Below are 27,675 nucleotides of genomic sequence, written 5' to 3'. Positions count from 1 at the left end.
TCAATTCTGTTTACTGAAACAAACACTGAAAGTGCTGTTTACCTACGCAAAAGTATTGAAACAGACCCTAATGCAAGGGTTGAAGTATGCTTCTTAACAACTGGTAGCAGGTCAGAAGCAACTTCTGGTGGAGTCCCAAGCTGCCAATGAGGTTTCAAGAGGAGCAAGGTGACAGGGAAGGAGAAAATGGTGCCTAAATAAACTCAACTCTCAATACATATAGGCAGTCCACATCTGGCAGAGAAAGGTCTGTCTATACAAGGAATTGAAAAAACAAGTCTGATGTTTGGAGAGACATGATGATATACAGACCAGAAAGCTGATGGAATTTCAAGGAGGTCTGTCTTTTCTTGACACATCACAGATCCAAAACCTCAACAATGCCCAAGAATCGGAAGTGAGGCCCTGAGGTTCTGTTGGCCAGAATGGCACTCAAAAGCAGGAGGCTCCTTCCCACAAGTATACTAACTTTTAAATGAGGGACTGGGGGCTTGAGACAAAATGGTCCCTCCAGCCAGAATCAGAGCTACATCATGCTCATTTAGCTCTTTGGCCTCAAGGAGACTGCGAAACATCAACCAAAAGAGGATATTCTCTTTCCTAAAAGATATACCTGAAGTATGAGTGGCAGCAATTTCCTATCAAATAGTTTAAAAGAGAAATGACACATTATATATAATTATGTTTTAAATATACATCACAAATGATAAAATTATAACTACAAATAAATGGAAGTAACAATAAATCCACATTTACAATTATACTATACTACTACGACTACACTACTGGCTTCATCCTCTATTCATATACTAACACCCTAACTGCTGCTGCCCCAAAGTGTGACTATTTATATATGAGGCAATCAAGGTTAAATGAGACACTCACCCAATATGATTGGTATGCTTTTAAGAAATGATTAGGATACAAACATATGAGTATATAAAGAAAAGACCACACAAGGATTACAAGGAAAGGCCTCAGAAGAAATTAAACCTGCCAACTAATACCTCATCTAGGACTTCCAGCCTACAGAGAAAATGGACACCCAGTCTGATATTCTGTTGTGGCAGCCCAAGCAAACGAATTCATATGGAAACATAATAACCGACAGACTAAGTGAAGGATATTAGGGATTCATTATAACCATTACGTAAGACTTCCAATAGGTTTAACATTTTTCAAATAAAAAGTTACAGAGAAAACATATTCCAGAAGAGTAAACTAGTACAGCTATTCGAAGATCAATCTGGTAAGGTCTATCAAAATTTTAAGTGCTCTTTAGCCTGCAATGTACTTCAAGGGATGTATTCTAAAAGCGCTGGAGATATACCAAGATATTACCGCAATACTATCATAACAAAAACACTTAAAATTGAGGCTACAAGAGCATATTTGGATGTTTTGGCTGTACTTAGGATTGAACTCAGGGTAGGTACTCTACCACTTGAGACATGCCTCTAGTCATTTTTTGCTCGTTGTTTTTGTTTTATGGTCTTGCTGTTGCCTGGGTCAGCCGGGACAATGATCCTCTTGTTTATACTTCATATTATAGCTTCATATTTTACCTCATCCAGCCTTTCCTATTGGACACAGGATCTCATAAACATTTTCCTCAGGCTGGCCTCAAACCACAATCCTGACATTTTAGTCTCCTGAGTAGCTAGGATTACAGGCATGAGCTATCATGCCCAGCTCTTTTGGTACTGTTTACTTGCTTGAGACAGAATTTCAGTAAGTAGCACAAGGGGGCCTCAAACGTTTGATCCTTCTTCCTGTGGAATGTTAGGATTAGAGATGTGTGCTACTACGCCCAGCTGGAAGGCATGGTTTCTGAATAATTAGTGCCATTAAGATGCTACTATTTTCCACTGTGTTAATAGGAAAGAAGCCTTCAAAGTATCTCAAGAATTGGTTGGATTCCACTCATCTCAGGTTACAGGGTATAAAAGTATCAATTTAAGAACGGAATGTGGAGGTCAGTTAATTCCATAGAGGGCTATCTAGAAAGTTGTTTCTCCAAAATTCATTTCACAATGAATCTTCAGCCACCCATCACTCAAAGGCCAGTACAGCTGTGGTCCTTAGGAGCCCAGCTATCGCAGGCTGTTATCCACATAGTACTGGTTTTGCAAAAGTGCAAATAGAGACTTCCACTCAGATTTCAAAGGAAGGCTTGGGAAGTCAGGCAATCTATGACAAAGTTGAGTTGGAGTCCTTGAATGCAGTCTTGAGAGGGTAATATGTGAAATTGGGAGTGAAGCTGAAGATGCAATAGGGACCCCAAAAAGACCATAGATAGCAAGCAGAGCCAGCCCAAGAAAGAGGCATGTGGGCCTGTGGTCAGCAAGGCCATAGGGTGAGGTTGCCAAGCTCTTTGGAGCTTGATATCCTATGTATCAGTGGAAGTCTTCCTTTCTATACCCTATTCCTCCCTTTCTATAGCCCATTCCTCCTTTTTGGAATGGAAATACTCTGTGATACTATATCTTAGAATACATAACTTGCACTGGGCACCGGTGGCTCATGCCTGTAATCCTAGCTACACAGGAGGCTGAGATCTGAGGATCGTGGTTCAAAGCCAGCCCAGGCAGGAAACTCCCTGAAACTCTTATCTCTAATAAACCACTAGAAAACCGGAAGTGGCGCTGTAGCTCAAGTGGTAGAGCGCTAGCCTTTATCTGAAGAGTGCAGAGACAGCCCTCAGGGCCAGAGTTCAAGCCCCACGACCGACAAAAACAAAAAACAAAAAACAAAAAACAAAAAACCATAACTTGCTTTTTTATTTTGTGGGAACTTACAGCTAAGAATCTGTCCTGAGTCTTAGAGGAGACTTTGGACTTAAACTTTTGAGCAATGCTAGAACATTACAACTTTGGGGATTCTTGGACATGGACATTTTAATGATCTAAGTTAGAATGTTATAGCTCATTGTGTTGAAGGGTTGTTCTCCAGCTGGTGGCACTATTTTGGAAGTTGCTGAAGGAAGTAGGTCATTGAAGGTGTTTCCTTAGAGAGCTGTTTCTTACCATGGCCCCTCCCCATCTCATGCTTATTATCTGTCCTGAGGTAAGTAGCTCTGTGCCACAAACTTGTTCTGCTCCACAATGTTCTGCTTCCTGTTCCAGAAACAGTGGAGCCACCTGACCATGGACTGAAACCTCTGAAATGGAGTAAAATAAATCCTTCCTCCTTTAAATTGTTTCTCTCAGGTATTTGTCACAGTGATGAAAAACCAACCCCAAAATGTCTTTTTTTGGGGGGGAGGGGTGTATGTGCTGGTACTGGAGCTTGAACTCATGATCTCATACTCTTACCTGGCTTTTTTGCTCACTGCTGTAGTTCTACCACTTGAGCCACACTTCTATTTCTAGTTGTTTTTGCTGGATAGAAGTAAGAGTCTCTAAAGTTTGTTTGTCCAGGCTAGCTTCAAACTGTGATTTTCAATCTCAGCCTGTTCCTTTTTAAAAATTTATTAAGTAGTTGTACAAAAGTGTTTCAATTCAACGTGTCAATTTATGACTATGATGCAGCTTGAATCACCTTCTTGAGTTGCTATGCACCTAGCTATAAAAGGCTTTCTTCAATGAAAGAGATTATAGACCAGAAAGTTTATTTTATTTATGTGCTTACTTATGTATTTGTTTATATATTTGTTGTCAGATGTGGGGCTTGAATTCAGGACCTGAGTCTTTTTGCTCAAGGTTCAAAATGCAGTGCTAGAGCACTTTGAACCACAGTACCACACTGAGTCTCTACTAAGGTAAGTTTAAGATCATCATTACACTGTTATCCCTGTGTGAATAAGCTCCTCAGACCCACCAGACAGGCCAGGGCCCCCTCCCATGCTAACAGGCACAAGTTAGAATAAAGTGTTCATGATGAGTATGATGGTTCATGCCTGTAGTCCCAAATCTTGGGATATAAAGGTAGGAGAACTGTAGTCTGACACCAACTTGGCAAAATTAACTCCAGATCCTATCTAGAAAAACAAACTAAAAAGGCAAAGACTGTGTGTGTGGTTCAAGTGGTAGAGCATGTTCCTTATAATAAGTGGAAAGTGCTTTGTTTAATCCCTAACCCCCATAATTCATTACACATACACTTAAATCTTTCAGGATTCCTCAGTCTCCATGCCTATTAGTGGGATTCTAATAGGCCTGCTCACAAGATGACATCCAAATACTAAGTTCTTACATTTCCATTTGTAAGTAGATTAAAAAAAGGGGGATCAACCTTTGCCCATTCAGCACACAAGCCTAGGATAGTTGTTTGTTCAAGTAATCTGTTATCCTAAACAGACTGCAGTCTCTTGGAGAACAGTGATTAATTTTCTAACTTCAGCTTTACTATATATATATATATATATATATATATATATATATATATATATATACTATGACTCCAAAATTCACTGTCTTAGCTGCATAGTCTGACATGATTTCTTGTAAGTCTACAGGTTAATTATCAGCCAGGGCTGCATCATCTGAAGCCCTGCCTGAGGATCCATCCACTCCAGAGAAGGCTGTGGCCTGGAGTCCTTAGCTTCTCCCACATGGGGCTCTCCATTACACTGCTTGAGTGTCCTCAATCATGTCAGCTGGCTTTCCTCAAACAAGTGAGCTTATTGGGAACAAGCAAGAGGGCATACCCCAAGTTGGAAGTCCTATTAATAAGTTAATCTCAATGCCAAGCACTGCTTCTGACATTTGATTGATCACACAGGCTAACCTTGATACAATGTGAGAGGAGACTGGGGACCAGCACGGAGGCTTGCTGCCACATTTGCCACTCTAAGTTCTCAAGAAGTTTTTACTGATTATGGCATATGTATACTTTTCCTGGGTGAACTTGAAGCAAAAGTTCATGTTCTGAACTGCTTTCAATTTAAAAGTGAGATGATCTATTTGGCTAACAGACTTCAAAGGCAGAAAAAAAGAAGATAGGACTACAAGTACACATTTACAAGGTTTTTTCCATCCTTAAAGGAGACTTCCTTTGCCCTCTTCTTCCAAAACTAAACCTATGATTTAAGTTCAATTCTTTCTCTTATTCACCCAAACCAGGGAGCATCATATCAGTGAATTGAAGAAGCAGCTTACAAGGCTAGAGGGTATGGTAGTAGTACTTGCCTAGTTCCACAAGGCCCTGGGTTTGACCCTCAATACTTCAAAGAAAACAATACTAACAACCCCCCACCTCCCACCCTTGAAACATATGTTAACGGGGGCCGCTTGACCCAAATGATGCCATAGAGGGCTATCTAGATGGGCTTTGGACCTGACACAGCACATGGAGAAAGGGACTGGAGATTTCCCACATGGCTTCTCTAGGAGTTGAAAACTGCACTTTTTTTTTTTTTTTTTGCTATTGTGATAGCAGTAGTTTTCAATGTTAAGAAAGCAACTCAATCTTTCCCCACGCAGGTAATTTTCTATCACACTTAACTGCTATGACTATCTAAAGATACCAAATGTATAATCAGGCTTAGGAACTAGGCTGAAGTGGTCACTATAAGAACTAGAATCACACCAGGTGCTGGTAATCCTAGCTACTCAAGAGGCTCTGAAAATCAAGGTTCAAAGCCAGCCTTGACAAGCAAGTCTGTAAGACTCTAATCTCCAATTAACTACCAAAAAAGGGAGAAGTTTAGCTGTAGCTCATGTGGCAGAGCACTAGCCTTGAGCAAAAAGAGCTAAGGAACAGCACCCAGGTCCCAAGTTCAAGCCCCAGGACTGGCACAAAAAATAAAAAAAAATAGAATTACTTTGTATAAGGAAGGATTCAAGTGATTCTATCCATTAAAAAAATCTGCCTTCATTTCTCACTGGATACAGAAATAAACTTTGACAGGTTTTACTTTCTGCAGTTTAATGATGTTTCATTACATTCTGATTTGAGTAATTTCATAAAAATTCTACATTAACTCATTTATCTGCATATAATGCCTTTTTTCTTCTGGTTGCTTTTATAGTTTTTTTTCCTGTCATTGTGATTTTTGTTGTTGTTGTTGTTGTTGTTGGTCAGGGGGCTTGAGCTCAGGGCTTGGCCACTGTTCCTAAGCTCTTTTTGGTCAAGGCTAGTGCTCTACCACTTGGAGCCACAGCTCTGCTTCTGGTTTCCTGGTTGTTAATTGGAGATAAAAGTCTCATAGACTTTCCTGCCCTGACTACCTCTGAACTGTGATCCTCAGATTCCAGCATCCTGAGTAGCTAGGATTATAGGTGTGAGCCAACAGTACCTAGTTTTGTCATTATTTTTCAATACTTTCATTTCACTATGGCTCAGTGTGATTTTCTTTGTGCATATCCAACCTGGAGTTCATTAAGCTTCTTGGATTTCTGTTTATAGGTTTCGACAGCTTTGGAAAATGTGCAGTCATTACTTTTTCAAATACTTTTTTACTCTCTCTTCTCTTTTCTGGAAATCTAATTATATACTAGTCTTCTGAGATTTTTCCATGAGTCATTATTCTTTCAGTTTTTCATCTTTCTGTGCTTCAATCCGTAAAGTTCTGTTGTTAAATTGCAAAGTTCAATAATCTATTCTTCAACAGAGTTTAATTTTCTTTGAAATCTACCCAGTGAATTTCTCAAAAATTCCATGTCTCTTTCTAAAAGTCCCATTTGGTTCACTTTAATATCTTCCTCTAATGCTACTCATTATGATCTAGATTTTCTTTAAAACCTCAGTATACTTATTTTTAAAAGTCTCTTAGATAAATTGGACACCAGTGGCACATGTTTGTAATCTTAACTACTCATACTCAGGAGGCTAAAATCTGAAGATTGTGGTTCAAAGTAGAAGTGGTGCTGTGGCTCAAAGTAGAGTACTAGCCTTGAGTGAAAAAGTTCAGGGAGAGCACACAGGCTCTGAGTTCAGTCCCCCTGACTGACAAAAGAAAAAGAAAAAGGAGAGAAGTAGAGCTGTGGCTCACGTGGTAGAGTGTTGTCTAAAGCAAAAATGCTCAGGGACAATGCCCAAGCCCTGAATTCAAGCCCTAGAACTGGCACAAATATAAATGAATACATGAATAAATAATCTTAGCTCATTCTCTAATCTCTGTAATTTTTTGGTCTACTTATTGTGACTGACTTTTCTGACTACAGGTTAAATTTCCTGATTCCTTTTTTTTTTTTTTTTAATTGTGTAACACAGAGGGGTTACAATTACATGGGCAAGATAATGAGTACATTTCTTATCAAGCATTATCGTCTCCTCCTTTGTTTCCCCTTCCCATCCTTTCCCATTCTCCTCCCATCCCCCCACCCTTTTTTTTTTTTTGTCGGATGTGGGGCTTGAACTCTGGGCCTGGGCGCTGTCCCTGTGCTCTTCAGCTCAAGGCGAGTGTTCTACCGCTTGAGCCATAGCGCCACCTCCAGTTTTCTAGTGGTTCATTGGAGATAAGAGTCTCATGTTCCTGCCTAGGCTGGCTTTGAATCATGATCCTCAGATCTCAGCCTCCTGAGTAGCTAGGATTACAGATGTGAGCCACCAGCACCCAGCGAGAATTTCCTGATTTTTATGTCCAAAAAATTTTAATTGGAGTTATGTATTATGATTGTTAGTGACACTATTGTTTAGATTTTGTCATCTTCCTTTAATGAGTATTGAAATTTGAGCAAGAAGTTTGTAGAGCAGTTTATCTGCCTGAGGATTTGATTCTGCTTTTCTTTTAAATTTTGAAGTATAATTTACATATCCAAAAATATACCTACATAATAAATTAACTTGAATGAGTTGTAGTGACTTTATCTATAATAAAGCTACAGGAATTTCCATCACCTCAGAAAGTTCTTTCAAGTCCCTTTGCAGTCAGTCTATCTACTACTCCAAGATAACCACGAATTTGTTTTATTATGCATTAGAATTCCTTGTTCTAGAGTTTTATAAATGGAGTCATTTGCTCAGCACATTTAGTCATGGGATTCAATAATGTTGTTGCATGTAGCAGTAATTTATCCCTGACATTTATTATATGATATGAAGACTGTAATTTGCATATTGAATCATGTATTGATGAACATTTGGACTGTTTATAATTTGACTCAATTATGAATGAAGCTGCTATGAATATTCATACATGAATTTCTCAGTGGTCATGTGTTCTTTTCTCCTGGGTAACATAAAGGTGAAACTGCTGGGCTGTATGGAACCAGAAGTTTTCTAAGAAACTGTCAAATAGTTTTCCAAGGTGGTTGTGTCATTTTGTATTTCCAAGAGCAATGTATGACAGCTCCAAAGTTTGTATTTTCTTCTAAACTTGTTATTGTTCATCAGTCTTTTAAAATTTTAGCCATTATTGTGGGTGTATACTGGTATCTTCCTTATTTTAAATTCCATTTCCCTGATGACTAATGAAGACTGAACATCTTTACATATGCTTACTTACGATGTGTGTATCTTCTCTGGAGAAATGTCTATCCATATCCTATGCCTATTTTTGTTGTTGGTGGTCGTGGGTCTTGAACTCTGGGCTTGGGTACTGCCCCTGTGCTCTTCAGCTCAAGGCGAGTGCTCTACTGCTTGAGCCACAGCACCACTTCTGGTTTTCTAGTGGTTTATTGGAGATAAGAGTCTCACGGACTTTACTGCCAGGGCTGGCTTTGAACCTCGATCCTCAGATCTCAGCCTCCTGAGTAGCTAGGATTACAGGTGTGAGCCACTGGTGCCTGGCTTTCCTCTGCCTATTTTTTTTTTTTTTTTTGGTCGGCCGTGGGGCTTGAACTCTGGGCCTGGGCGCTGTCCTTCAGTTCTTCAGCTCAAGGCGAGCGCTCTACCACTTGAGCTACAGCGCCACTTCCGTTTTTTTTCTGGTGGTTTATTGGAGATAGGAGTCTCACGGTCTCTCCTGCCCAGGCTGGCTTTGAACCGCGATCCTCAGATCTCAGCCTCCTGAGTAGCTAGGATTACAGGTGTGAGCCACCAGCGCCCGGCTCCTCTGCCTATTTTTAAACTGCATTTTTGTCTTGTTAAATGTCTTTTCATTGCTTAAAGCAGGTGGTCACATACATTCATGTTGTAAATATTTTCACCTAGTTTGTAGCATGCTTTTTTCTTTAAAAATCAACATTATTTTTAATTGACAAGTCATAACTATTTATAGGGTACAGAATAATGCTTTATATACATATACAATGTGAAATGACTAAATGAGGCTAATTAGCATATCTGTAACCTCACCATTTTTTTGTTTGTTTTGTTTTTTTGCCAGTCATGGGGCCTGAACTCTGGGTCTGGGCACTGTCCCTCAGCTCTTCAGCTCAAGGCTAGTGCTCTACCACTGGAGCCACAGCGCCACTTCCGGCTTTTTCTGTTTATGTGGTGCTGAGGAATCGAACCCAGGGCCTCATGCTTGCAAGGCATGCACTCTATCGCTGAGCTACCTTCCCAGCCCCCTCACCATTTTTTGTAGTGAGACATCTGAAATTTACTATCGCTGCTATTCTGAAGTACAGGTTATGTATCCCTTATTGAAATGCTTGGGATCAGAAGTATTTCAGATTTTTATTTTTCAGATTTTGGAATACTTGCATAAACTTCACTGATTGAGCATCCCTAATCCAAAATCTGAAACTTTTTCAGTGTCATGTTGGATTTTGGATGTTCACTCTATATATGATAAATTATTCCTGACTATAGTCACTTGCAATGCAAGGGGTCTCAAAACATATCCTCCTGTTTGAAACTTTGTGCCCTCTGATAATAATTCTTCATTTCCCTCTCTTCCTTTTCCTACATTTTATTTCTTAATAGTGTATTTTTTTTTTTTTTTTTTTGGTCAGTAGTGGGGCCTGAACTCTGGGCCTAAATGCTGTCCCTTGGCCCTTCAGCTCAAGGCTAGCGCTCTACCACTTGAGCCACAGTGCCAGTTCCAGCTTTTTTTTTTTTCTGCTTATGTGATGCTGAGGAATCGAACCCAGGGCCTCATGCATGCAAGGCAAGCACTCTACCACTGAGCCACCTTCCCAGCTCCCTTAATAGTGTATTTTGAGAAATATGAATTCTTATGAAATCTAGTTTATGATTTTTTAATAGCTCAGGCTATTATGTCCTAAGAAATCTTTGCCCACGGTCAGAAAGATTGTTTTCTTTTTCATTCCCATTTCAACATGATCTGTGATGTATTCCTAGTCTATTTTTATAGTATACTGTGGTACGTACACACACACACACACACACACACACACACACACGCATCTGGTTCATAGTTCTTGGCTCATTACTTTCTTCTTCAAGATTGGCCAACTGGAATTTCTTTCTCCCAAGATGGGACAAAAAAATATAACTTTCTCCTACCTTCCTGTCTCTACTTGGTCATAAATAAATTCTTTTACCTACATTGTCTGCCTGTAGATTTTAAGACTCTCATTTTAGAAGGAATCCTACTGAAGAATCTGGAAAGGCCTTGTTGGCTTTTCCCTACTTGTGTATTAGGTCATAGTGTTTTTCTCAATCACATTTCAACATGGTCATTCACGTTTCAACCATGCCTATGCAAAATCTCCATAAAGCCCCAAAAGTAGATTTGGAGTTTCCAGGTAACTAAATACCTGGAGGTTCCTGGAGGCAGTACATCTGCAAAGATCATAAGCATTCTATCCTAAACATCTCTCATTGGTACCCTTTGCAATAAACCACCAGATCTAAGGATATGCTTTCCTGAATTCTGTGAGCTACTTGGGCAGCAAGTTAATTGAACCAAGGTTGATGGTTGAGGGAACCTTGATGTCTAGCCAGTGGGTCAGAACCTCAAATATAACCACCAGGAACTTAAAAGCAATAGGACATGCAGTCTGAGTCACAACTGACACTAACTCCAAGAAGATAATGTCAAACATAATGGGACTGAATTTGAGGACAGGTATCTACTGCTATGGAAACTGACTGCTTGCTAGAACTGACTAATTGGGGAAGGGAAATTAGTTTCTTTGGCCCATCTGTCACTATCTTCGGCCTGGCCATTATCATTACAAAGAATTGTGATGTCTCCTGGTCCTAGAAATTGCTCCGCTTATGGCTACCAGCAGTTCTCTCCTTTGCTTCACTGGTTTCACCCCAGCCACACAGATGAGTGAGTATTCACCAAAAATCTCAAGGAACCCCAGAGTAATGTCTAAAGCTTTTCCTCTGTGTAAAAGCCCAGTTGCTCCTCCTCACTACCATGAGAGTAGAAGTTGCCTCTAGGCAGAATGTTAGGGGAAGATCACAGGCTCACCTTCATATTTCCTTTCCCTCAGGAATTACTTGTATGAGCAGCTTGTCCAATGTTTAAAATATTTCATATATTTTTCTACAGTGGTTGTCCTCAAATGTTTCATATATTCTAGTCTCTGTCCTGGTTATTCTAAAAAAGGGCAAGTTTCATACCATTTATTCCTTCATGGGCAAAAGCTTCTTCATCCACTTGTGTACAAGTGCAAGTGTCAAATTTAGCTATACAGGAGCATTACTCTGGCTTCAATGGAAGCCCCACTGGATTCCAATTTCAAAATGACAAGTCTTTGGCTTTTCCCACTCCATCTACCATATCCAGAAAAGACAGCACTGGTATTCTCAATGAAAAATCCAAGCAGGTCAGGGTCAATGAGCAAACAGTGTTGAAGATGACTACTTGTAGAGGGAAACAGGAGGCCTGCAAGAGTTAGGAAGTAGTATCCTGTATTATGTAGTGCAAGGGTATACTACATACAACAAATAGTAGAGGAAAGCCCAGGGAAGCAATAAGATCCATCGGGTATGAATCTTGTTTTGCCATTTAAGGGGTTATCATAACCTTGGACAAGTCACTAAACTGCTTAGTGCCACAGTTTCTTAAAGTTTAAAATACAATAAAAGTATTTATCTTAGAGGACTAATATGAAGAGTAAAGGAGTTACCATATGCAAAAACTAGGCAATTAATAAGCCCTTTACAAATAAGTCTCAGTCATCAAAAGAGTTCCTAGACCCAACTGGCTACAGTACCTTCTCTCTGTTTATGCCATAACTTTCCAACCAGGGAGGGTTTACAAACAGCACTAAGAATATATTTTGTTTGCAGTTTCAAAAGAACACTCTGAGGCTGTAGCTTAGTAGCATGGATGCTTGTTGCCTAGTATGGGTGAGGACCAAGGTTCAATTTTCAGCATTGAAAGAAAAAGAAAGCATCTCCTCCCTGTAAGTTACTTTTTAGTTACAAAAGAAAAAAAAAAACAAACATAATTTCACTGAGGGACTTAAGGTTGGGATTCACTAGGCTGCATCAACATCTCTACCAAAAACATGTAAGCTGGACATAATCACAAGAAGACAGATATCAAATAAACTCAACAGCCCAATCTAGGAATTCTTTAAAATCTCTGGCATGCATGAAGCCCTGGGTTCGATACCTCAGCACCACATAAGCAAAAAGAAGAAAGCCGGAAGTGGCGCTGTGACTCAAGTGGTAGAGCGCTAGCCTTGAGCTGAAGAGCTGAGGGACAGCACCCAGGCCCAGAGTTTAGGCCCCAGGACCGGACCCGGGAAAAAAAAAAAAAGGACAAAGAAAGGCTGAAGAACTATTCAAGACTAAGAAAGACTAAACAGATGTGGCAACTAGATGTGAAGTATGACCCTGGACCAGGAAAAATTAGCTGTGCCAGTCTTTAGTTGGCTGATGAAATCTGAATATGGATATACATTAACATATTAATGTTACATTTTCTGAGTTCGTTTTTGCTTTTGTTTAGGTGGGGGGAGTACTGGGGTTTGAATTCAGAGCCTCATGCCTTGCTAGGCAGGTTCTCTACCACATGAGCCATGCTGAGTCCTTTGTGCTTTCAGTTATTTTTGAGATATGGTCTTTAATGTTTGTCTATGTCAGCCTAGATGGCAATTTTTCTATTTATACTTCCTGGGTAGGTGGAATCACAGACCTGAGCCACCATGTCCAGCTATTGGTTGACATAGGTTTCACGAACTTTTGTCAAAGCTGGCCTCAACCTTGATCCTCCCGATTGCTGCCTCCCAAATAGCTGGAATTACAGAAGTGACCCCTATACCTAGCTAAATTTCCTGAGTTTTGACAACTGTACTGTGCTATGTAAGAGAACACTCATGTCCTCAAAAAATGCACATTACTTAGTATGCAGTTAGGAGACAAACATCTTGGTCTCCTACTTCTCAATTGTTTCCTACTCAGGAGCATTTAAGAGGTAATCTAAAAGATGCTTTTGCTGGGCCTTGTGAATTAGCTAAAAGCTGAACACTCAGTCCCACGCTCCTCATATGTGCCCTTTTATCTGAGATATTCCCTACTGCAATCACTTTACCATCACCTTGGGCTCCTCAAAGAATAAGATTCACCAATTCACTGCTAAATAACTTGTGACAAAGGACGAATTGGTCCTCAAACAAACAATGCTATCTTATCATCTTAAAAAAAAAAACAAAACTCAAGACCACCTACTAGTAACTTGGCTCTATTCTGTTCCAATGGAAAAGTAATAACTTTTCCTGATCTGGTCGAAGGACAAAGATTGAGCTAATGGTCAGTGAGAGCACATTTGTGATTTTGGGAATGTTTTAACTATATAAACCTTTCTCACCCCCTGTCCCCAATTCTATTTAGACTATAACCAATGTCTATTGGTTGTAGACTGACTGAAGATGTTATTAAGTGCTGCCATGTGACAAATTTTTCTCTGCTTTTTATGTCTCTTTGTTTGGCAATATAGGGGTGATTTGCTGGACCCTGGAATTGGGCCTAGGGTAAAAACCAGTTTCAAGTAGACTTGTTCTGAAGCACTTTCCCAAGCATCACATGCTCTACCATGTGTTAGCAGAGGTCTGGCAGGCAGACCAGATAGATCAGGGAATGCAGAGGCAGATGAAGCAGGGTCCTGGATATATGTCTAATAGACTGGGAAGGTCCTACAGACTTTAAGGAGAAAGAGTAAAGGCTAATGTGGTTAGGAAGAGTTTCTTGGAAGATGACTAGGATGTGACTAGTGGGAAGGAAGATAAACATAGGAAAGAGAAAGAGAAAATACTTTTGACAGAAATAGAGGCTGTGAAAGGGACAGCATGGGGCATCTTGCTGCATCCTAGTATTTGGTAACAGGATACTTCTGTTTGGTCCAGGTTGTAGGGAAGACTATGATGAATGCAACACCTGCAGAGTAGGAAAAGCTTGCAAAGGATGTAGCAGTGGCCAAGGAACCTAGCTGTCCTGCAAGCTACCACATAACATCTCAGCAGCTTCAGCCAAAGGGAATTCCTTGGCATAAATTCCACGAGACAGAATAGGGGCTAGTATATACCTTAAATGATGCCCTTACTCATCCTCCACATCTTTATACCTCACACTACCCTCAACCAAATTTCAGCCTCAGGTATTGTCCACATGGGCCTGAACTAGGACTTCTATGATTCCATGCTATGATGGCTTGTCCCACACTTAGCAGTTACAGTAGAACTCAGCTCCACACTTTCACTTTCTGCATATTGCCCCAAAGATTTTTCTCTGCTTAGGATATTACTAAATTGCTTATTTAAATACACACTGAAAAAAGAATCAATATAATCTGCTAAATGGAATAATAGGTTAAAGCATCCCTGTTTACTCAAATTCAACAGAATTATATATATACATATTATAAATACTGACTGTAATATATAATATAAATATTAAACATATAAATAACATGAAATACTTAAATATAACATTAATATAAATGTCATCCATATCTTGTGTATTATAAATATATAATATATAAAATATATTTTATTATATTTAAATAATATGGAATTTTTATATAAATTATATATGTATATAGCTTATATGATATCATAACAGAGAAATCTAAGGATGGAATTATAAACTCAGGGTTCTTCAAAGAAAAAAATACCTCCTCTTACATTGTCTGTAGGATTCCAGCACTTATTCCTGTCTCTAACCTCTCCTGAGATTCTGCATCCTGGTTTGCTCCAAAGTTCAGACCAGAAATAGAAACAGCAACTTGGAATCTGTGGTCTGATGCCTCAGACACCCAATGGCAAAGCCAGCAAGTGTAAAAACCACATGTGCGGCACATACCTGTTCAAAGGAGCCTCCTGCACGCTCTATGCTCTGTCCACAAATGCCCCCCTTCCCCCCCACCGAGTTAGGGTTCTCACTATAATGGCCTCTAAGTATTTCAGACCAAATAAAGAGCATACTCAAAGGCAACAGGCCAATTTAGCCATGACACTTGTACTGTACAGTTTGTGCAGGAGGACACAGCATGTGTTGTGGCTCATTTTAACTAATTGTTTTTCTTTAATTTCCCCTTAATCTCCAGTTTTTAAATGCATTGTTAACTACTTTATATAACATTTCATTTTATTAATCAAATGTTTTCTTTGAAGACAGAAAAGTCCATGCAGCATATTTGCTTAAGAGGTCTAACAATACTCAAAGAAGCTGAGTACTGGTTGCTCATGCCTGTAATATAAGCTACTCAGGAAGCTGAGATCTGGGGATCTCAGCCAGCCCAGGCAGGAAAAATTCCATGAGACTCTTGATCTCTAATTAACGACCAGAAAATCAGAAGTACAGCTGTGCCTCAAAGTTGTCAAATGCTAGCCTTGAGTGAAAAAGCTCAGGGACAGTGCCCAGACCGAGTTCAAGCTCCACAACCAGTCAAAACAATAACAATAACAAAAACAAAACCACGGAAAGACTAGAACAAAAGCTAAGGGAAAAAAATGTAGGTTTGAGGCTAGGTGTGGCAATACATGCCTGTAATCCTAGCTATTAGGGAAGCAGAAGCAGGAGTATCATGAGTTCAAGACCAGCTCAAGCATTTTTAATGGGATTTCATCTTAAAAACCAAAATAATAATAATTTTAAAAAAGATTGTGTGTGGAAGGAGCTCAAATAGTAAAGTGCTTGCCTAGCATGAAGAAGGCCTTAGGCTCAAGGCTCCAGTGCTGCAAAAAACAAACGTGTTTGGCTTCAAAAGACTCCTGCCCTACTGTCTACAGCTTTGTTTAAATAGAAAGAAGGAAAGAAAAGAAAGAAAGAAAGAAAGAAAGAAAGAAAGAAAGAAAGAAAGAAAGAAAGAAAGAAAGAAAGAAAGAAAGAAAAAGAAAGAAAGAAAGAAAGAAGGAAGGAAGGAAGGAACACAGGCAGGCAGGCAAGCAAGCAAGCATGCAAGCATAACAGTATTTGACATCTACCAATGATTAGTGATAGTAAAGATACAAGAGTCTATATCAAGACTTTAAAAAGAAGTGTCAAATCTGAGAAAAACCCTGATTGGGTGTCCTAGTCTATTCCTTCTTTTGACCTCCTTTCTGTATATCACTTTATCTCACAGCTTCAATCTCACAGCCTCCATGTGACACTGCCTCGAATCCTGAAAGTCCCGAGCCTTGCCTCTTCATCTTTGAAGTGACCTGAGTAAAATCTGCCAATGGCACAAAATACTCTTTAGAATGAAGACACTTGAAACAGCAGGGAAGACATGTCTGCTGATAACATGGGACTGTAGTACCTCAAGTGAAAAGCTGTTTCTCAAAGGCACAAAGGTAATTTGAATGGTTCATAATTCTGCTACAATGGGTTCAGGATTTCTAAAATATGTTGACACTGGCATTCAGAGACATTTTCATAGCAAAGCCCAACTCTAGGAAGGCTAGGACCTCACACACTTATAGGGGAGGTGGCAGCAATTCCCAGGATTTGTGCAACCTGACATGACTCTCTGAGCCCACTCCTTGGGAGCGATATAGAATTGGGGATGAAATAAAGATGGAAGCATCTCTATTTTCCCAATATATCTGTTTAATGTGGTGGAGAATCAATAAGAGCTAGTTAACAGTAAGGAGGAACTTGATTTCTTACCTAAAAGCAGTTTCCAGAGCCAGCCTTTCTGGATCTACCATGTATTTGCTATATGACCTTGGGCAGGTTACATAACGTGTGACTCAATTTGCTCATCTATAAGACAAACAGGTATAGTAAGAGTATGTCTCAAGGTGGCAGTGAGGGATTAAATACATAGCACTGAGCACGTACAGCATGTTTGTCAAGATATCACCACTATTTAGCTCAGAAGGCACTGCCAACAGGAAGAGGGGCTAGAGAGCACTGGGTCCCTTTCTTCTTGGGTCCAAAATATAAAAACAAGCTAGGCACCAGTGGCTCATGCCTTTAATTTTAGCTATTCAAGATACTGAGTTCTGAGGATTGCAGTTCAAAGCCATCCCAGACAGACAAGTTCAAGACACCAATTGGAGAGCAAAAAGCCAGAACTAGAGGAGTGGCTCAAGTGGTAAAGTGCCAACTAGGAGGGAAAATGCTGAGAATGCAAGGATCTGAGTTAAAGTAACAGCACATGTGTACATGTACACACACACACAGAGTAAAACGATAAAAACAAGCACCATACCCTGGGTGACTCACACCTGTAATATTAGAAATTTAGACGGCTAAGATCTGAGGATCATGGTTTCAAGCCAGCCTGAGCAGAAAATGCCATGAGACTTATCTCATTAACCATCAAAAAGCTGGAAGTGGAGCAGTGGCTCAAGTGGTAAAGTGCTAGCCTTGAGCACATAAGCTCAGGAATAGCACACAGACCTGAGTTCAAGGCCCAGAATCAAGGCATCAAAAATTAAAGGTACAGTTTATGTACCTCAGAGGAACCACATGAGATCTAAAAGGGACATCCTGATAAAACTGTTTTACAAGAAAAGTTCTCATATAAGCACTCCAAATGGTACACAAGTTAAGTACAGACCTGACTTGACAGCCAATAATCTTACTCACCATCCTCTGAAGTGCATGCTGTAGAAGAGGCCTGAAATGTACTAAGAAAGGTTTTTCAGAGCCCCTCAGAAACACTGGCTGCTTTTTTGGATTTTCTGCTCACCACATGCTCCAGCCCACAATGAACTGCCATGCCCATTCCCTTTTCAAGGACCCTCCATGTGGAAAGCTTTCTTGTCTATCTTCGATGCTGGGCTCAAGTGTATATATCCATAAGCGTCCAGACAGGATCTGTCATCTCTCTTCTCAATGACCTGTCAGCTGGGACCCCCTCGAGGAAAGAGACAGTCTCAGCTCTTCTTTGTCAAGGCACTCCAGCACTCCACTCAACACCCAAGTACTTAGCAAATCCTACCAGTCCGTTCTCATATCCTGGGTCTTTTAGTCTAAAGCTAATGAGTTTCCTGACGAAGCACATACTGAACAGATGCAGTGATTCTAAACAGGTTTGACTTTGTCCAGAAGGATGTTTGACAATGTCTGGAGACATTTTTGGTTGTCACCATGGGTGGCTGCTACTGGTGTCTAGTGGGTAGAAGCCAGGAGCTCCTCAAAACAAAGAATAATCTGGCCCAAAATCTAACAGTAATCTAAGAGAGATTCACTGACTACGTCTACGTATAGAATAATTCATAGGAAAAGAACAACCCTTACAGGATTATTAATGATTCTCCTTATAGTTAGTTTACATTAGGCAAACTGGGTGAAAATCACCCAGTTAGTAAACAAACTACTGTCCTCCCTTCCTCTGAAGCTCAGATACAAGACCTCAACCCTAGGGCAGGACCATCTTTTACACAGCTAAGGAAACTTTACAAACCCAACTGTAACTCGTATTTGCAAGAAGTCATTTCAAACATACATATGTGTTGAAATAACACACATACATACATATGTATACATACCATATATATGTATGTGTATACACACACACACACACACACACACACACACACACACACACACACACATATAGTTTTTGTTTTGTCTTGTTTTCATGGTGATAGGGATCAAACCCAGAGTTGTGTGCATGATAGGCAAGTATTCTACTGCCTATCTAAATGCTATATTCTAAATGCTATCAATAGGCATAAGATGATATGGAGCTCCAGATAATACTTTAGACACAAAAAATAATTAGGAAAGAAAATCAGCTTTGTTTATATAGTCAAAAATGAGATGAAGAAGCTACATACACAACTGTGTGAAGAGGAGGGATAAGGCAGGCAGGATCAGAGGAGGGGCCTACAAGAGCTTGGAGTCTGAAGGACTGGCTTACATTTTAGCTCTGTATCTACTTACAGGGTGACTTTATGCTGGTACTTCATGGGCTTACTCTCCTTTCTTATAAAATGATAACCCTTCCATGAGAACAAGTGCTGAGCACCAAAGTGGATATACTGTGGAATCAAGAGCAGCAAGCTACAAGAAAAAGCCCAGCTCTATTGACCAGAAGCACTACCCAAAATAAAAGTAGGAACATGAAGGCAGGTTCACTGCCTCAAAGTTGCAAAGCCTCAGTCCACCTACTGCCCTGTGAATGCCCACATGAGGTACTCAAGGTGAAAAACACAAGAAAGGGTTAGGTAAAGGAAGGGAGTTATGATGTCTCCTAAAGGCATCTGGTTTGGTTATATCTTTTTTTTTTTTTTTGGCCAGTGACCAAGACTCAAACTCTGTATCACACACTCACTCATTAGCTGGCACTTTTGCTGGTTGGGATTAAGCTTCTTCCACTATGCACTCTATAAAGGAAGTTAAAGTAAAGCCATTATGCAAACAAAAGAAAAGGGAAATATTTAACCTAATTCAGAAGACAAGTTAGTACTTACTTGGAAAATGCTTTTCCACAGACCACCTGAATGCACATACTATAAAAATGAGTATTATGCTATCACATCCTCTCCATACATACGAAGGGCCTAACAGGTGCCAGACACTAATCCAGACATGCTTACAGACATTCTTTCTAGCCTCCTCAATCCTAAAAGAATGAAACGGTTCTCCTGTGCTACTGGGAAAGAAAACTGAAGCTCTGAGAAATATATTAGCTGCTCACTGGCACTATGTGTCAGAAGCAGAAATGGAAGCCTAGACTGGATCCATAGCCAGGTTTCCTGATACTTTTAACCTATAGTGAAACTCCTTCAACAAGACTTCTTCTTCATGCGAATATTATACCAATTGTAAAACATTTAAAAAGACCATTAAAGGTACAGAAGTCTGATAGGTGCTCCCTAAGGCAACACTTGGCTAACAGAAATAATTAACCATCTAAAAATTATATTTGCAAAAACTCCAAACTTGTGAAGGTAATAGAGCAATATATCTATCATTATGGATAAATGCCATCATATAAATCAGGGTCTAGAAAATATGAAAACTTTCTAAAAATAAAGACCCCAAACCAGCCAGTATATTGATACCATCTATACTTCTCTCCTCCACAGGCAACACACTAGCCTGGGACAGAAAATGGAAGGCTTTTCCTTTGTCAGAGGAGTAACTGCATAGGAGGAAAGGACATGGTACATACAGTGTGTGTCAGGTGCAGGATTCAGAGACAGATAACTTTACTGCTGACTTCCAGCCCTGAGACTGGTTTCCTTCTTTATCAGGGGAAGGTGATCACTGGGTGAAAGGTTATCACAAGGTAATGAAAGGACCTCAAAACACTACCAATGTACAGATCAGTCATTAACAAGGGGAAATGTACCTTTACTGGGAGAGATGAAGTCATCTTTTCTCCATCACCAACAAGTAACCCACCTTATTCTTTCTAATAGTGGGACAATCTCCTGAGGAGAGGGGTGAAATGGAACCAGAAACATATAATACAACTTATTAGGAATGTTACTCTACCTCTTTTCCTCCTCCTCCTCCTCTTCCTCCTTGTCTTCTCTTCCTCCTCTTCCTCTCCTGCTCCTCCTCATCCTCTTCCTCCTCCTTCCCTCTTTTCCCTCCCTCTGTCTCATACTGGGATTTGAACTCAGGGCCTCATCAGTTGAGCTGCACCTCCAGCCCTTATAGAGTGTTCTTGTACAGAAAATTACCTGTATCTAGTTCCTCCAGACCAAACTGAGGAAAAGCAGAGGTCTAAATACCACAAGGAAACACTCAGATATCTCTAAGATTTGGACATTTATACAACCACTGGCTGTGACACTTCCAAGAGATATAAAGTCATTAAAAACTTTAAAAAGGTGTGTGTGTGTGTGTGTTTGTGTGTGTGTGTGTGTGTGTGTGTGTGAGAGAGAGAGAGAGAGAGAGAGGAGATTCTTTTAGAATGACTGAAAAACATAAGCAATGGCACTAGAGATGTAGCTCAGTAGTAGAATGCTTGCCTAGTATGAGTGAGGCCCCAAGTTCAATCCTCAGCACTAAAAAAAAAATTTTTTTAAAGCAGGAAGAGACAAATAATGTAACAAAATTTGAACAACTGCTTAATCCAGGTAGAAGGCAGATAGGTACTGGCTATATTTTTCTCATCTTTTCTATGTAAGCCTGACATTTTAAAATATAAAAACTGGGATGGGAGTGAAAAGGTAACCAGAGAAAAGGTTATACAAGCTAGCAGGAGAGAAAAACACCAGATTTGTAAGCTAGCAAAGATGAGGCCAAGCATGATAGTGCATACCTATATGCCCAGCTATATGAGAGGCCTTTTTGTTAAATTCTGTCCACATTTCAGCCCAGAACCCTAACTCTACATAGTGAAGGAGGCTTGAATTTACTTTGCACTCAGTAAGTACTGAGAGTAAACACCCTCAAATGCCAACACACACATGTGGGCCAATGCTGACCTTTGGCTGACAGCTGGGTGACTTTTCTGAACTGGAACAGCGCGCTGAGCTCCAAGACTGCTCAGGTCTGGTCTGCTGTGACTCCAGTCTGAAGCGACTTTGAGGCAGGATAGATCAGAGAAAATGCATGGAAAAGAAGCCAGAAATTCAGGAACAAAAGCATTAATAAATAGCTTGAGGCTGGGAAAGTGGCTTACTGGTAGAATGTTTGCCTAGCATGCATGAAGTCCTGGGTTTGATTCCTCAGTACCACATAAACGCTAGCTCAAGTGGTAGAGTGCAAGCCTTGAGCAAAAGCAGATCAGGGACAGAGCCCAGGCATAAGTTCAAGTCCCAGGACTGTCCAAAAATAAATAAATAAATAGCTTGATTAAAAGCATACAGGCACTATTTGCTTTAAGCTTTACACTCCCTCTACAAGCTAAAATATTTAGTAAAAATTGGGAGGGAGAAGGAGAAAGAGCAGCTGCCTCCTTCTGACCTTGCCCACTTGCCCAAATAATTAGTGGGCTCTCAGAACTGAGCAAGGATTATCTTAAAAGATATTTATCCTGGGAATAAACCTTTGGAAAAATGACCCTCCTGAGCACAAAATCATTTGCAAAGAAAAATATTTATCTTAAGAATGGGCACTTGAAAATCTAGCAAAACTCAACCTTAAAAGATGGTTAAACTTCTACAACATAAAGACCCAAAATTTAATTTGCACTTGTTATCAGACATGCCCATAATTATGTGTGGGTCATGTACTATTTTGCTATTTTTCCTTTCCTTTGCTAATAAACTTTCTCAGTCTCTGTGTCCTCAAAGTCTTTTTAGGAACATTACAACTTCAGTATCCAAGGGTCTTCTCTTCCTTGGAGTTTCACCAGTTCCTTTAACGTGCTGACACTGGACAAGTTGTAACATGGCAAAATCTAAATGTTCATACCTACAGGACCAGCCTATGTACTCTCATCTGTTTGGAATGAGTCAGTCTCCAAATATTCCACATAAGGCAAGAATTCTATTAGAGCAACACGGTGAGAAATCCTGAGAACCCAAATCGTCCCTAGGAAATTAAGATAATTGAGAAAACTTCCTCCAGAACAAACCCTTCCCCCACATTAAAAAAAAAAATCACAGCAACTGGTAAGTAGTGAAGCATATGTGGTGGACTGAGTAGTCACTGAAATGAGGGATGTGAGATGAGAAAAAAAATGATCTTATATTTGGCAGAGAAGTGGTCTACTGTGTTAGAGAGCTGGCTCAGAAGGAAAACCAAACAGTCCTGGTCATCAGAACTGAGGAAGCACCCAAGAGTGAGACACTGAGTCCACTGCCATAGAGAACAAAAGTAATGGAAAGGGGAAAGACTGTAATCTCAAAGAGGTTAGGGATTGTTAGTTCCAATTGCTCAGAACAGTCTGGTATTTAAAATGGAGCAGACAGCTGGGCTGGTGGCTCACGCCTGTAATCCTAGCTACTCAGGAGGCTGAGACCTGAGGATCATGGTTCAAAGCCAGCCCAAGCAGGAAAGTCTGTGAGACTCTTATCTCCAATAAACCACTAGAAAACCAGAAGTGGTGCTGTGGCTCAAGAGGTAGGGTGCTTGCCTTGAGCTGAAGAGGTGAGGGAAAGTGCCCAGGCCCAGAGTTCCAAGCCCCACGACCAAAAAAAAAAAGGAGCAGACGAAGATTACAATGGGAATGATGGAGAAAGGAGCCTCATTTGAACAAACCAAGTCTTCCTTCCAAGAGCTGCCAGGTACTACACTGTGGTCTGGGAGCCCAGGTACTACACTGTAGCTCTGTCACCAATGACAAGTAGGCTCCATGAAAGACAAAATCCAGGGCTGGGAAGGTGGCTTAGTGGTAGAGCGCTTGCCTTGCATGCATGAGGCCCTGGGTTTGATTCCTCAGCACTATATAAGCAGAAAAAGCCAGAAGTGGCCCTGTGGCTCAAGTGGTAGAGTGGTAGCCTTGAGCTGAAGAGCTAAGGGCAGTGCCCAGGCTCAGAGTGCAAGCCCCACGACCGACAAAAAAAAAAGACAAAATCCAACTGCAGGCAGAAGCTGACCCTCTCATTCCCTTTTCTGTTTTCTAGCAAAGTCAATTCCAGAGCTCCTTTAGTTTCCTCCTCTTCCCACTAGTTCAAAAAGGAAAAGACCCCTGGTTTTGTCAACAAGACCAAAGAACCTGAGTCCTAAGAAAGGCACTTCTTTGGTTCTAGCTACTAGGATCTTCTCATGCAGTTCCATAGTTCCATCACCTTGACCTTGCTGTCTACTTCTAGGGAGAGGGATGAAGCTCTTGCTCTCATCTCTTTTCTGTGTCTAGGACAATCCCAGCTCTGGCCTTCCAAGAGCTCCTCCCCGTAACCTAGTGCTACTGTCACAAACCCCTTCTCCATCAAGTCTTTCACTTAGTAAGCTACTTTCTTATCCAGTCTTTCTTTGCACACAGAAAATATCAGCTGGAGTGGGATTTGCACCTGTTCTCATACTGGAGTAAAGAGGTAAGAGTGTCCCTGATGACTCACAGGCCAGCATAACCACTCTGAACACATTCAATCCAGCATACTTCCCAGCTGGGAGCAACTCTGTTCTGTTATACTCACACTTAACTCTCTGAATGATAAGTGCCAACCCCTAGGGGATTTGTGGGCTATCACCACCAATCATACTCATGAAAATGCCCAGAGCCAGGCTCTAAAATCTCAGGTTAGAGAACAAAATAAAAATGAAACCTAGATTTTGTTGAGAGTAAAGAACAGTGGCTGGAAGGCAGAGAAGTGGGAGGGGGAAGTGGGAAGGAAGAAGTGGGATGAGATGGAGGCCAAATTCACAACGTCTTGAAAACATAGACATTCGGTCCATGCACCCAAGTTGACAACTGATTTTGGCATAGTTATCATCAATTATTATTATGGGAACAAGTAAGAATATAACAAAGCAAATTGGGACTAAAAAGGATTGTAAAAAGTGGCATATACTGACATTTGTACACTTGTTGCAGGATTTATCAAGGCCAGGCAACCAGAAGCAAGCAGTCCCACACCCCTCAAGGGCCACCAGAAGCCAGAGAGAATGCACCCAAAGAAACCACAAACAAGCATAAGCAGGGGAGTCACTCCATCAATAGGACCCTACAAGACATCTGCACACAGTTGCAGAGCCCTCTCAGAGACCATCCACCAGAACCCCCTGTTCTGCCCACAGAACACAGTGGGAAATATTGGGAACAAGTCATTTTTGGAATACCTCTTTACTGGTAGTTACAACCTTTCCTTCCCCAAAACACAATCACAGGAGTACTTCTATGTGCCACACAAAGTTTCTCCTTACTTTCACAGGGGGAAGTATATGCACTTTTAAGAAAACAACGTAAGGGCTGGGAAGGTGGCTCAGTGGTAGAGCTCTTGCCTTGCATGCCTGAGGCCCTGGGTTCGATTCCTCAGCACCACATAAGCAAAAAGTAAAAAGCCGGAAGTGGCGCTGTGGCTCAAGTGGTAGAGCGCTAGCCTTGAGCTGAAGAGCTGAGGGACAGCGCCCAGGCCCAGAGTTCAGGCCCCACGACCGGACCTCCTCCTGCCCCCCCAAAAAGAAAACAACATAAAGCTGGGTGTTGGTGGCTCACGCCTGTAATCCTAGCTTCTCAGAAGGCTGAGATCTGAGGATTGCGGCTCAAAGCCAGTCGGGGCAGGAAAGTCCGTGAGACTCTTATCTCCAATAAACCACTAGAAAACCAGAAGTGGCACTGTAGCTCAAGCGGTAGAGTGCTCACCTTGAGCTGAAGAGCGCAGGGACAGCGCCCATGCCCAGCGTTCAAGCCCCGCGACCGACAAAAAAAAAAAAGAAAGAAAGAAAGAAAAAAAGAAAACAACATAAGCCCCCAGGATCATGTACACATGATCCTGCCACCCCACAGAATACAGGACAATAATATGGGCCACCTGGCTCTTCTTTTATTACAAAACTCTCAAGGAAGTGCCCCAGGTGACTTAGCACAGAGATTCTGGACCTCATCCCTAGGTTGAAGGAGTTTTGTAAAAGAGAAAAAAAAAGAAAAAGAAAAAAAGAAAAACTGAAAGTGTGAATAATAAAAAGTGGGTTAGGAAAGGAAACATCAGGGGAAGCTTGAGACATCACTCAATTAGGAAAGCTTGGGACAGTCAAGAGATGAACAGGTGGGTCTGTTGAGGAAGAAACGAGAGGAAGGAGATGCGGGCAAGAAGGCAGTCTGTAGAGGCCTTGCCCTGACTAAGCAAGGGAAAATAAAGCTGGAAAGGGCCACTGGGGTGGTAGAGGTCTTGGGAAAAGAAATGCACACTCAAGACACAAAAAGGGTTTTATATAAAAGTGTAAGGTTTTTATATGCTAATGAGACGACAAATTCTTGAGGTGAAGTGCACCTGCATCAGACCAGGGGTTTAGAGGTGCGGGTCTAAAAATCTGAAGGAGAAAACTGCTCCCTTTGAGGGTCACGACTTCAGGCTAGAAAGTGTGGTAACCTTAATTTGGAATGGGGAAGTGGGAAGGGGAGAATTGTAGGCGAGACACACGAAGGTGGCAAGGGGCAGGGCCACTTCTGACTAGAATCTACGGTGGTAGGGCGAGGGCTCAGGACTCTGGGGTCGGTGCTCGGGGTCCCTTTATCTGGGAATGGAAAGGAGACAGCTCTGGCGAGGGGCTCCCCTCCCCGTTGGAGCTCTTCCGGCGGGAGGGTCCCGGGACGGGGCGCGATTGGGCTGGGACTGGGCCGAGGGAGCGGGGCCCAGGGAAGCGGGGCCTGGGGAAGGGTTGGGGTCCGGGACTCACGCATCAACGTGCTGAAGGCCACGACGCCGAGCAGCCCCTGCAGGAAGATGCCGAAACTGTGCATGAGCGCGCCGCTCTCGCAGCGGCCCGCCCCGGACGCGTCCGTGGAAGGCGGCCCGCCTGGCAGTCCGCGGCTCGCGTTCCCGGCGGGCCCCTGCATAGCGGCCTGGCGGGAGGGCGCGGCGACGCCCCGCCTCGTCTCACTGCGGCCGGGGCCGCGCCGCCGAGCCCAGGGCCGGGAGCCCGAGCCAGGAGCCCGAGCCGTAAGCCCGCGCCGGGAACTCGAGTCCGGAGCCTGAGCCGGGAGCCGGTACCTCAGCCGGCGGCCCACTCGGTGCCGCGCGTAACCCGACGTCCGAGATCGCAGCTCCTGATTGGTTCGGCCTGGCGTGGGGGCGGGCCTCCGCGCCCGTGCGCTCCAGGGGCGGGGCTCCGGTTCTGGCGAGAGGGCTCGTGGGTCGGGACCTGCAGGTAGACCAGGTGAGCCCAGCTGGATCCAAGAGAGAGCCAGAGTCGGGGCGGGGCTTCGAAGACAGCAGCAGCAACAGTCTTTGTTTAAATCATCTTCCCTTGCAAGGTAAATCCCTTATTCCCTGGAGAATGTATTTAAAATACTCTTGGTTACTACCCTCAGAGAAAGTCCAAAAATCTGTAACTGGATTATTATGAAGCAAGTGGTTTTGTTGGGGAAAAGAATCTGAGACACGCACAGGCATCTTTTTCCAAAACAGACATTGGTCGTCCCTCTAGTTTCCTGACCAAAACCAGGGAATTCAATTTATTAATCAAGGCGCCAAATGTATTTTCCCCCATAACTTTAAAATATTAAAAAATATTGACAGGGTCTTGCGAACTAGTGCAGGCTCAAGCCTCAGCTTCCCCTAGTACCTTGCCAGCATACCACACTCTCAATGTTTCAACTTCAAAAACGTAATTTAAATGGTCACTTCAATTGCTTTTAATGAGAAATATCCTGACTTTAGACTGAAAAGTCAATGGGCCTTCTTCACTTAATACATAATAATGTGATACGTTTTTTAAGCTGAATGACTTGTATTTTTCAATCTCCAGCCTCCAGCATCCCATGTTCACACGAGAGAGAGAGACAGAGAGAAAGAGAGAGAAAGAGAAGGAGAGGGGGGAGAGAGCGGGGAGAGGAGGGAGAGAGGGAGAGGAGCAAGGGAGGAAGGGAGGGAGGGAGAGAGGGAGAGAGGGAGGGAGGGAGGGAGGGAGGGAGGGAGGGAGGGAGGGAGGGAGAGAGAGAGAGAGAGTCTTATCGTTTGACTCCTAGCAACATGCCTT

The 27,675-nt window shown here is 41.9% G+C and overlaps 1 protein-coding gene across 1 annotated transcript in view; it reads right to left on the bottom strand.

Moving 5' to 3' along the window:
* LOC122107851 (store-operated calcium entry regulator STIMATE) overlaps positions 1-26,594 on the bottom strand; it is a 45,974-nt gene extending 19,380 nt beyond the window's left edge. The window contains exon 1 of the mRNA XM_042679693.1: positions 26,374-26,594. Within this exon, the coding sequence (XP_042535627.1) occupies positions 26,374-26,533 (160 nt within the window). The 5' untranslated portion in view covers positions 26,534-26,594. The remainder of the gene's footprint in view (positions 1-26,373) is intronic.
* Between the last annotated feature and the right edge of the window lie 1,081 nt (positions 26,595-27,675).

Source organism: Dipodomys spectabilis, unplaced genomic scaffold (genome assembly GCF_019054845.1).
Source record: "Dipodomys spectabilis isolate Male_0828 unplaced genomic scaffold, ASM1905484v1 ptg000054l, whole genome shotgun sequence".
Lineage (NCBI taxonomy): Eukaryota > Metazoa > Chordata > Mammalia > Rodentia > Heteromyidae > Dipodomys > Dipodomys spectabilis.
The sequence above is the reverse complement of the archived record's forward strand: the minus strand, read 5'-3'. Positions and strand labels throughout refer to the sequence as shown.